General features: G+C 40.7%; 1 protein-coding gene across 6 annotated transcripts in view; it reads right to left on the bottom strand.

The window, feature by feature from the left end:
- Window positions 1-7638, bottom strand: part of COL16A1 (collagen type XVI alpha 1 chain) — a 283723-nt gene extending 276085 nt beyond the window's left edge. For all 6 annotated transcript variants that reach the window (XM_073615404.1, XM_073615405.1, XM_073615408.1 and 3 more), the window contains exons 1-2: window positions 7484-7638; window positions 1848-1957 (exon numbers count right to left, since the gene is read on the bottom strand). In XM_073615404.1, the coding sequence (XP_073471505.1) occupies window positions 1848-1926 (79 nt within the window). In that variant the 5' untranslated portion in view covers window positions 1927-1957; window positions 7484-7638. The remainder of the gene's footprint in view (window positions 1-1847; window positions 1958-7483) is intronic.
- Window positions 7639-12632: the final 4994 nt, after the last annotated feature.

Raw genomic sequence — 12632 nt, 5'->3', positions numbered from 1 at the left:
ATATATACACATGCATGTGTGTTTGAGCCTAAGGGTGCACACCCTAATGCATTAGGCTGCGCACACCTATGGTATAGAGCAATCAGGTGCTCCACAGATGGCCATGCATGTTTACTAAACTCTACTGTAACTTACTGTTTTTTTTCCAATATGGATGTATATGACATTCATTAAGTCATATATACATAGCATATCTGTGTAGCACTGGTAGATTTTCCAATCTACCGCTTATATATCAATTTAGTGGGTCATCTGTACTGAATATAGTTCAGAATAAATCTATTGTTAGATTAGCCTCTGTTCCAGTTTGGCTGTGTTGCGTGCAGTTCCACATTCTGCCTGTGGGTGTCGTTGTCACCATGGGTCGGTGTTGGAAAGAAACAAGCTAAAGTATATGAGTGCTCTTCTGTCCCGTAGACAACTCTGTGGAGGTGGTCCTCCGGGTTGCATTCTGGGAGAGGGTATTTATGGGACAGACGCCATGTTTCTAAGAGTCTTTACCTCGTAGCCCTCCTGGCCTAGAGGTATGTGTTAGTGAATTCCACCTCGCGGCCCTCCGGCAGCCATGCGGGTAAGCCCAGAAGCCTGTCTGGGGCCTGCTATCACTGGGATGGTCCTGTGCTGTCTGTCCTGCGGAAAGAAGCCGGACAATTGAGAAGATCCAGGGGAGGACCCATCTTGGAAGCGACCATGCAAGGCTGGTCTTAAGAAGGGCCTGGTGACTCGATTGGAGGACGCATCGTAAACTAATCTACTGCACAAGTACTGCCAGGTCGGCTTAAAGGTTCTGGTACTGTGTTTGCTGTTCATCGAAAACTACTACATCCTGTGGCAGAGGATCGTACAGTTTTATTTCACTCAAGTCTGTGGCAGAGACTTTTTGTTCGTGCTGCGTTCCGGCTGCTATGTTAGTGAGAGAGACCTATCCGGGCAGGCAAAGATTTAATCCTGAACTGAGGATACATTCATCCCCGAGATTTCAATTCCTTAGTGCTACACGAAGAAAAGGTATTTAAACTTCCCTGCAACTCTTCTTCTACCTCTTTCCTGCTACTTCTTCCAGTTATCTCCCATTAAAGCATTGGAAAAGTACTAAAGTGACTGGTGCCTACATTGTCAGATAATAAGCTCAACGTGGACTCTAAGTTCGGTGTTGGTGAAATTACAGGTAAAAAAGGTGACGGTAACAGCCCGCTTTAAATCAGCAGCTCCACCGTGAGTTATTGCTACATCTGTACTAAATGTTTTGCTTGAAGCAGTCCTATTTTAAAGTGCATTATGGTATTAAACTATTTACACATTCCTAAGAAGCAGTAAAGGAGCTTTAAAACAAGCCACCTATAACCACTTTAACTCATTTTAATGTGAAATAATTCTCATAGAAAGATAAAGAAAGATCGCAACAAAGACTCCAAAGTTGAGTTTCTGTTCAGAAACACCCATTGGTGGTTTACATTAGAGGGCTGGCACAGGATTCTACTCTGCACAGGGAAAAGCTGAGATTTCATTACCTGTGTTGAGAAATTTAAAAATTCATTTATCTAAAATGCTTATAGACACAGAGGTAAATAACAGCTTACTTTCAAGTGCTTTCACCACATGTTCAGTGTGCATGATCTAGGCATAGGTTCTCCTTAAGATCATTTACATCCTGCAAACATAATATTATTCAAAGACAAGAAATACCGGTTCAATGTTAAAAGCTTCAAGAAATAACAAAATACAATCTAAGACCTAGCCAAGAAGCTTATAGAGAAATTTGACAACGAGCTGTTGGGTTTGCTTAGAATTTTCAAAAGAAATATGAGGAAAGAGAGGGCATAGAGAGTATGCTTGAATTTTGGTACCTGTCTGAGGTAGGATTCGTCCATTGCTGTACAAAATGCAAATGCTCAGATATATCGCCAATGTCCAAAAAACCCACATGTTGGCAGGTGGTGAGTTCAATTGACTCTACCTGTTTAGTATGAATACAGAAAAAAAGATAACATTAGTTCCTTACTTTGCAAACCCTAGTAAATATATTGACTTTCTTATTAGCAAATACACTACTGTTCAAACGTTTTAGGCATGTGTGAAAAGATGTTGTGAATTAAGAATACTTTCAGAAATAGAAGTGTTAATAGTTATTTTTGTATCAATTAATAACATTGAAAGTAAATGAACAGAAGAGAACAGAACAGAAGAGAAATCCAAACTAAATCAACATTTGGTGTAACCACCCTTTCCCTTCAAAACAACATAAATTCTTCTAGGTTCGCTTGCACACTACAGATCTTCTGTGGTTGTAGGCTGCCTCAAATCAGCTCTCTTCTTGTAATCCCAGACAGACTTGATGATGCTAAAATCAGGGCTCTGTGTGGGCCAGCCATCACTTTCAGGACTCCTCTACTTTACACTGAAGATAGTTCTTAATGACATTGGCCGCATGTTTGGGGTCGTTGTCCTGCTGCAGAATATGCTTGGGGCCAATCACATGCCTCCCTGATTTATGGCATGATGGATAAGTATCTCCCTGTATTTCTCAGCATTCAGGGCACCATTGAACCTGACCAAATTTCCAACTCCATTTGCAGAAATGCAACCCCAAACTTTAATTGATCCTCCACCATGCTTCACTTTTGCTTGCAGACACTCGTTATTGTACCACTCTCCAGCCCTTCAGTGAACAAACTGCCTCCAACTACAGCTAAATATTTAAAATTTTGACTCCTTAGTCCAGAACACCTGCTGCCATTTTTGTGCACCCCAGTTCCCATGTTTTCATGCAGAGTTGTGTCGCTTAGCCTTGTATCCACGTCGGAGGTATGGCTTTTGGGAGAGACCTTGGCGATGCAGTATAACTATCTAGTATCTTGTTGCTGTACTCAGACTTACCAGGGTGAATGACATCAAACTTTCTTCCACAACCTCACCTTAGTAGCAAAGTTTGGATGTTCCTCAGCCATGTGTAAGCCTCCTGCACAGCTGTTTCTGTTTCAATAAATGACTGTATTTCAGCCTACATTTGCTTGGTATAACTGGTTCATCATACACCTGACTCTAATCCTATAAAATCCCTGACTTTGTACAAAGTGTGCAAGTGTAAGAATTGATGCTGGTTTGAAGTCAAAGGGTATTCGCGCCAAGTATTGCTTTTGATTTTTCTTCTGCTCACTTTGCATTTTGTAAATTGATAAAAATAATTCAAATATATATTTTTGCAAACATTTTTACTTTACAGCATTTCTTCGCACCTGCCTAAACATTTGCACAACACTGTATGTTAAAGGAGTAGGTTCAATGTTTAGAAGTATCTCAACAGTGATGATTTTGTATAAAAATATACCAAATGACACTTGTATTATACATCCTGCATACCTCCCAACTTTTTGAGATGGGAATGAGGGACATCTTTTAGCAAAAGTATGTAGGCATAGGACACCCCCCCTCCCTGCTACACCCCTTAAAGAAGAATTATACCAAAAAAAAAATTAGTTAAACCCACAAGTGCTTTATTTTACAACTACTATTCCTTTATACTGGCTTTTGATATTTACAAATGCAACAATTTAGAAATTGGATGAAAGGTTTAGCACTGTGAAACAGTTTCTGAAAGATAAATAGTGCATTTTATATACAATGATATAGATCAGACCAAGTTGAGGGACAAATGAGGGGGAAAGATGGACATGGGGACTTTGTTTCAAACCAGGGACAATCCCTCGAAATCAGGGACAGTTGGGAGCTATGATACTGTATATATTCAAAATTGGAATGAAAAAGTAGATATTAAAGCAAACCTGTACTCGGGAAAACCTTTAAACAAATTTCTGAGTTCAAAATGTACCCCCCCCCCAATCCTCCTCATTGGCCAGTAATGCTGCTAATCTTTGTGATGAGCCAATGGTGATTTTTCCAAGAAGGAGGGACATGGCCACACCTTTGATCCAGGAAGCTGGTTGGACATTTCTATAAGTGCCTTTAGATATGTAACACCATGGAATTAGGGACCTGCAGGTTCCTGTTGCCTGTTGCCAATAGTAAACATATGTGCTTTAGGTTTATAATTTGCATATGTGTGCTTCCATTTGTATTCACAAAACATTAAAGAGACCAAGTTTCCATAAAATTTAAGTGAAAGTCTCCTGCAATGGAATCTGATAGAATGCAAACCATTACCAGAAGTGTTTAATGCTGAAGAGTCTTATGGAGGCTGAAGAGCTGGAACACAAAGGAGGTAGGGAACATGGACGATCAGAGAGGCAATTGGTTTCAATGAGGTATTACACCTCATCTAATACAGGGGACCTTTAGGACTTTAGAGACTGTAAGGTTCTCTTTAAATGAAACTTATCATGAGAGAAACACGTAAATTGCTGCTGATAATCTTCTTTGGAAAATACCAGATACTTAACTGCCATGATGACTTTTTGACTTCAATATTTTTTAAAGCACTGTACTTGTCAGATTTCAGTTCTGCAAGACTGAGTGAGGGGGAGTTTCTTTTCTTTCCATTTTAAATGATAATACCCTAGGTAGTTTGTCAAAAGAGTTCATTCTGATAAATTAGTAGAGAACTGTAAATGATTGCAAAAAATTTTCCAACCCTTAAATTAAAGTCATCTACTTTGACTGTTACTACTCCACAAATGGAAAAATTGTTGCTCAACTGTACCAAAATCAGTGTATATGGGCAGCACAGTGATACCTCCAGGTGCTCCGGTTACTTCCCATGCTTTAAAGACATGCTGGTAGTTTAATTGGCTCCTTTCCAACATATGTGTATGTATATACTGTATGTATGTATGTATGTGAGGTAGGGACCTTAGATTGTAAGCTCTTTGAGGGCAGGGACCAATGGGACTGTACAGTGCTGTGTAAATTGTCGGCATTATATAAATACCTGTAATAAATAAACATATTGTTGCAATTTAATCCATTTAACACAATTATAAGTATTTTTATGTGCTTGGAGGAATGAAAACTGTCTGGTAAATGTGTATACATGTTATGGAATATGATTGCTCTTTAAAGTGTTACTATATAAAGTCCCAAGTGCTGCCGGGGTATTTCTTTTTTTGCTGTATATGCAAGAAACACTGTGCAGTAATCATGGCACAGACTAATTCCATTGTGGTCTTTTAAATGTTTCAAATAGACCTCAGGCTACACAAAGGAATGTAAAGGAAAGAAACAAGATTGGAATCCCAAGTGCATTTTGTAGAGGCAGAGGCAGATTTGCACAAACTAGACAAACTACTCTACAAATCTAAGTTTGAATATACATATATTTCTTAACTAGTGCACACAGCAAAATGGTAAAGAAGATGTTAATAAAGACATTTAATATGTCACTAGGTGAGGAGCCTGACCAGACAGGTCTCCTCCTTCAGTATCGGCAGGTAGATACATGCTAGGATTTCCAGCTGCACACTTGGACCTATAATGCAATACTCGGGGCAATGGGCGTATGACCTCTTTTTCTCATAACACACAACTTGTTTAGAAAGGCCAGTAAGTGGGTAGAGAAATGTCACTGGAAGTGGAGGGTGGGACTCATATGCAAGTGATAAAGCAACATGGAATGTTTATGAATCTAAAAGCTTTTTAATGTATTCAACAATGCTGCAATTAATTGTCCTAAAGTCTGTACAAAAGGCAATAGAAAAAAGGGGTGATGTGCAAAAAAGAATGTAACTCATGGCAAGTGATCTGTGTTTCTACCTTTGGTTGCTGATTGATTATTATTATACAGGATTTATATAGCACCAACTATTTACAAAGCGCTTTACAACATGAGGACAGACAGTACAGTTACAATACAATTCAATACAGGAGGAATCAAAGTTATTATTTGTTATGTTTTTTTTTTTTTGCCTTGAAGGCCAGTTTACCATTTATTTATTATTTACAAATGTTTGTATGGCACTGACAATTTACATATTGTACATTCACATCAGTCCTTGCCTTTAAGAAGCTTACAATTTAAGATTCCTATCTCACGTGGTGCCTTTTTACACATACTGGGAGCCAATTTACCTACCATTCATGTCTTCAGAAAAACTGACACAAGCACAAAAGATACTTTGTGGAGGTAGTGTCTTGGCTGGGATCCAAACCCAATGACCCTAGTACTACAAGGCACACGTGCTAACCACTAAGCCATTGTGCTGCCCAGTCTTTTTTTACTATGTCACATTTGCTTGCCAATAATGTAATGTACAGCATGCACTAACCCTGATTAAAATGTAAAGGCTTATTCAGCAAAACAAAGTGCAGTGTACAAGACATGGGGGTTGATTTACTAAAGGCAAATAGGCTGTGCAAAGCGCGAGTGCAGTTGCTCCAGAGCTTAGTAAATAACGTAAGGCTTCACTTTGCAAAGAATACCCAATCATGACCAAGGAAAATTTAAAAAAAAAATGCATTTTTGCTTGCATGTGATGGGACGATGGCAGTCAGCAGAGTTTCTGCTCATTTACTAAGCTCTGGAGCAACTGCACTTGCAGAGTGCAATTGCATTTTGCAAAGTGCCTAGTCGTTTACCCTTTAGTAAATCAACCCCATAGTGAAACAGAACATCAATAAAGTTTCTGTTTTCATTGCTCTCACTTCAGTGAACTGATATCTGAATGGTTGTTTTTGCTCACTGCACACCATCACTGCACTTTGTACTTCTGTACTGAATTTGTTTGCTTGTCTGGACTTTGATTACAACAACCTGTGTTTTGCTATATAAAAAGAGACTGTAAACAAGATGCATATGACTTCAAAGCAACATAAATAAATAGTTCCACAAAAGCTTATTTGAATTTGCTGCGAATTCCAGCAATATTTTTTCCTATGAAACGCCAGAGAGTTTATAGAACCCAACAAATCTAATGAATATAACATAGTCTTCATTTCCTTTTTGACATGCAGCAACTCTTAAATTCCCTGAGCTGGCAGATGTGATGTAATTATTTTAGCAGAGACTGTTTCCATAGGAGGACCTCCAGAAAGAGGCACATGAAAAGGCTAGCTTGGACGCCTGTGTTATTACACTTTGAGTTTAACCATTGATATGAAATGACTCATTCTAGCAAACCGTTCAGTCGATGTGGCAAACAGTAATTCAAATCTTATTAAATACTGATTCCATTGCACACACTGCACTTAGTAGGTGGTGTTTAAATCCTATTAAAATCCCGCCAAACGTAATCAGTTTTACAATAGTGTTATAGTACTATTATTAAAAGAAGTGAGCAGTCACAATCCACGTTAATGGTGAAATTGCAGAGCCTCCCAAGTTTAAGTCATGCTCAGAGATGTCTCCTAGACTAATAATACAAGCAAGAAGTAAATCAGTCATCACAGGAGATCCTCTTTGTGTCTGATGCTGGGTGAATGTAACATGCCTTTTCTGAACAGGAGATGCTGCCCATCATAAGTGTGGCTAATGCCCTTTGTCTCTGCCAGGACACAGGCCACACATCAGACAAACTCTGCACTCAAGACTTACCGCTCTATGAAGCTGACCTTCCTCAGACACAGAAGTTTGGATTCATGTTGCAGAAAAAAATCCCTTGAAGCTCAGCAATTTTTCCCTTGTGCTGAAACTTCTCTTTCAGTCTTCCCTTCCCCTCCCATCTCCTCCTCTTTTCTCAAACTTATTTTCCTCCCCTCTTTTCCAAACTCTCATCCCCCTTCTCATCTTACTATCTCGCAATCTGTCCATCTGCTTTTCTTGGTTTGCTTTTATCTTCCCTTCCTTCTTTTCTCTGTCTCTCTTCAATCAGCTTTTCTTCACTGGCGATTTCATTGTTTCCATGAATAATACAAATAACTTTTTTTTAATTTATTTTTTATAAAAGCTGACCACACACCTTAAAGTGGATGTAAACTCTAACAATAAATGTCTCTTATTTGCTCCGTTTAGGTCTGATAAATATACAATTGAAAGCACTTTAAATCTGTTTAACAAGTGCAAAAAAAAAGGGTTTTAATCCAGCCAGTAATCTTGTGAGTTGATAATTTCCTGTACTCTGCTTCTGGACTGGTATCAGTTATCATTGTTTCTATGTCTGTGGACTAGAAAACACCTCCCCCTGGTATGGAGAACAGAAGGATGTGTTACTTAGAGCTTAGGGCTCTTTTACACTTGCAATGCCCTCTCAAGAGCAATCCATTTCCAGATCACTTTTCACTTTTAACCCTGTAAATGTTGCACTACCACGCAGTGGCGTCTCCAGCTTTCATATTTAGGGGGGGCACATGGGGGACAGGGACAAAAGTAGGGGGGCAACTATAAAATGCAATTATATATATATATATATATATATATATATACACTACCGTTCAAAAGTTTGGGGTCACCCAAACAATTTTGTGTTTTCCATGAAAAGTCACACTTATTCACCACCATACGTTGTGAAATGAATAGAAAATAGAGTCAAGACATTGACAAGGTTAGAAATAATGATTTGTATTTGAAATAACATTGTTTTTACATCAAACTTTGCTTTCATCAAAGAATCCTCCTTTTGCAGCAATTACAGCATTGCACACCTTTGGCATTCTAGCTGTTAATTTATTGAGGTAAGCTGGAGAAATTGCACCCCACGCTTCTAGAAGCAGCTCCCACAAGTTGGATTGGTTGGATGGGCACTTCTGGCGTACCATACGGTCAAGCTGCTCCCACAACAGCTCAATGGGGTTCAGATCTGGTGACTGTGCTGGCCACTCCATTACCGATAGAATACCAGCTGCCTGCTTCTGCTGTAAATAGTTCTTGCACAATTTGGAGGTGTGTTTAGGGTCATTGTCCTGTTGTAGGATGAAATTGGCTCCAATCAAGCGCTGTCCACTGGGTATGGCATGGCGTTGCAAAATGGAGTGATAGCCTTCCTTATTCAGAATCCCTTTTACCCTGTACAAAGCTCCCACCTTACCAGCACCAAAGCAACCCCAGACCATTACATTACCTCCACCATGCTTAACAGATGGCGTCAGGCATTCTTCCAGCATCTTTTCATTTGTTCTGCGTCTCACAAACGTTCTTCTTTGTGATCCAAACACCTCAAACTTGGATTCATCCGTCCACAACACTTTTTTCCAGTCTTCCTCTGTCCAATGTCTGTGTTCTTTTTCCCATCTTAATCTTTTTCTTTTATTGGCCAGTCTCAGATATGGCTTTTTCTTTGCCACTCTGCCCTGAAGCCCAAAATCCCGCAGCCGCCTCTTCACTGTAGATGTTGACACTGGTGTTTTGCGGGTACTATTTAATGAAGATGCCAGTTGGGGACCTGTGAGGCGTTTGTTTCTCAAACTAGAGACTCTAATGTGCTTATCTTCTTGCTTAGTTGTGCAACGCGGCCTCCCACTTCTTTTTCTACTCTGGTTAGAGCCTGTTTGTGCTGTCCTCTGAAGGGAGTAGTACACACCGTTGTAGGAAATCTTCAATTTCTTTGCAATTTCTCGCATGGAATAGCCTTCATTTCTAAGAACAAGAATAGACTGTCGAGTTTCAGATGAAAGTTCTCTTTTTCTGGCCATTTTGAGCGTTTAATTGACCCCACAAATGTGATGCTCCAGAAACTCAATCTGCTCACAGGAAGGTCAGTTTTGTAGCTTCTGGAAGGAGCTAGACTGTTTTTAGATGTGTGAACATGATTGCACAAGGGTTTGCTAATCATCAATTAGCCTTCTGAGCCAATGAGCAAACACATTGTACCATTAGAACACTGGAGTGATAGTTGCTGGAAATGGGCCTCTATACACCTATGTAGATATTGCACCAAAAACTAGACATTTGCAGTTAGAATAGTCATTTACCACATTAGCAATGTATAGAGTATATTTGTTTAAAGTTAGGACTAGTTTAAAGTTAGCTTCATTTAAAAGTACAGTGCTTTTCCTTCAAAAATAAGGACATTTCAATGTGACCCCAAACTTTTGAACGGTAGTGTATATATATATATATATATATATATATATATATATATATCCTGGGGCCCTTTACTACGACCCCACAACGGCCCTTTCACATGTTCTGCAGTGAGCTCCCTTCCTACTGTTTTGGGGCCCCCCAGGGTGGCAGAAAACAAGGGATATATGTCACCAGCATACCAAGAAAATATAAGGATCCAAAGCAGTGGGAGAACTATTAAGGTTGCAAAGGTTGTCTTGCCTCCGGGCCCTGGTGTTCTGCCACTGTGGGGTTCCCCAGCCTCCTCTTGCTGTCCTGCCCCTGCTATTGACAGCGCTGGTCTGGCATCTCTTGGAATTTACAGGCTGGTTCTCCTGTCCTAAGGATGGGAGAAATCAGTCTGTTTTTTCAGTAACTGAGAGTCCTGGTGGAGTCCTTCCTGCAACTCGCTCTTCTCCCTGCCAATGAGGATGCAGGGGAAGGAGCAGATCGGGCGGCCGTGGTTGTGTGAGCGCTCGCATTATGCAGTGTCAGCAAGCAGAGGGAGCTGGAGGAATCACCTGCAGGAGCTGACTGGGGACTCTCTCCCTCTTAGACATTGATTTTTTGTAAAAAAAAAAAAAAAAAAAATTTTTTTATTGGGGGGGCACATGGTGGGGCACAGCATAATGTTGGGGAGGGGGGGGTCAGGGCCCCCTCTGGTCCCCCCCTAGGGACGCCATTGCTACCACGCCACAATCACATGCATTGCACATGGTTGCAGCTTGGCCTCATTGATCTCAACTGGTCAGTTTGACAGTCGGTGCCGCCTGTGAAACTCGCCAATAAAAGTTAAGATGAGGTTCCTTAATGACAAGGGATTGCATCTCAGACACCCTCCTTGCTGATGTTACTGTAATAAGAAAACACACCTTCAGCATTTGTTGATTGAACTAGATGGACTTCTGTCTTTTTTTTCAACCAGACTAACTAAGGAACGTAGCATTAGGTCCCATAATGAAGCTGAATCTGGCGGATGAAAAAGGAAAAGTGATAATGCCTCCAAAGAGACTGATCCTAAGAGGGAAATATGGGTTTTCTGAGTGGCCTTGTTTTTAGGCATGCTTTAATGAATTAAACAACCAGAGGATTTGCAGCCAATTTTATTCCTGTCATAGCAGAAAGTGCTGAAACCTGGACCAGAGTACTAGAACTTAGGCCCTTATCGAGACCTATTTGAAGAAACTGGAGAAGTTGTGCCACTTCTGGCGATACAGGATCCCAGGACTGTTGCTGGGTGACTGAGAGGAAACTTTGACAAATTTCTGCCACCACAAAAGTCCACCACCACAGCGGCTTTTTCACCCTGTTTTGGATGATAATTGATTGATGCATCAATGCTCCATCCCAGGGACGTTGCTGACAAAGCTCATTTCACCTTGTGAATTGGAGGACCTATTTTCTCTCTCGGAAGTTGGTCCATGTTGGCCTGGGTATCCAGCAGTGCGCCCAGAAAGATCATCTTGGGACATAGATTGTTTTTTTCCAGTTTATTAGCCATCCAAAGTATTGGAAAGTATAAATCAAAACCTTCTGATGTTGAGCAAGAGTATTCCTATTGCTGGCAAGTAGGAGAATGTCATCCAGATAATGATGGACTCTCAATCTCTTCTCCTTCAATAGTGCAATTACTGGTAGCAGGACCTTCAAAAAGGTACTGGGGGCCATGAATATTCCAAAAGGTAGGCTTCTGGACTGAAAATGTTGGCGATTGATGGCAAAGCAAAGGTATTTTTGGAAGGTGGGGTGAATAGGCACATGCAGATATGCAACTGACAAATCTATGGACAGCATCCAGTCTCCTAGGTTTATCGCAAGTAGAATAGACTGAAGACTCTATGGAGAATCTTGAAGTATTCAAGATGAATTTTCATGTTGAGGCCCTTTTGGTCGAAATACTAGATGAAGATCTCCCATCTTCTTTTGGAAATAGGGGTGAGCAGAACCTCCTCCCTCGCTGAGAGACTGGTACCTCTAAAATTTGCGCATTTTTTGAAGGAGTTCAGGATGTATTTGGTCATTATTTTCCTCTTCTCTAGGTCTGAAGGAAGCCTGGTTGCTTGGAAATTATCTCATAGGAGTTTCCCCCTGAACCCCCACAGATGGCCAAACGAAATGGTAGACACTACCCAAGGATCCCTCACATGATATGCCCAAACCTGTATATAAAGCCTGAGCCTGCTCCCACAGCCACAGGCTGAGCAGGCATGTCCTCAAAAAATACTTTAGTTGAATCCCTGCCATTAAAAAACTTGGGCTTTTGAAGTCCCAAAAGAGAAGATTGGCCCTTCCCGGTTTGTGTGATCTTGCTTCCCTGTATTGCGCTTGTAACAAGGACCTCTTTTTATCTGACAGCATCAGGCTCGACTTTCTGCCAGTCACCTTGGAGATGGCTGAGTCTAGCTTGGAGCTGAATATTTTAACACCATCATAGGGAATTTTACACCAATTAGTCTTGGATGCGCCATCTGCCACCCATGATTTTGGCCATAGAGCTTAGAACAGAGGAAAGCATTGCTCTTGTGGATGATGTAATTATGTCCATGGATGCTGCCGCTACAAAGTCCCCTGCTAATTTGAGCTCTTGTAGGGCTGATATTATTTTCTCTTCATCTGCTCCTTCCACTAGAGATTTCTCCATGTTAGATGTCCAACTGGATACTGCTTTCTCAACCACCGCCAATGCAATGGCCGGTCTGCAGGC

The sequence above is a fragment of the Aquarana catesbeiana genome, linkage group LG02 (genome assembly GCF_042186555.1).
Source record: "Aquarana catesbeiana isolate 2022-GZ linkage group LG02, ASM4218655v1, whole genome shotgun sequence".
Classification (NCBI taxonomy): Eukaryota; Metazoa; Chordata; class Amphibia; order Anura; family Ranidae; genus Aquarana; species Aquarana catesbeiana.
This window is presented reverse-complemented; position numbering and strand designations above follow the sequence as displayed.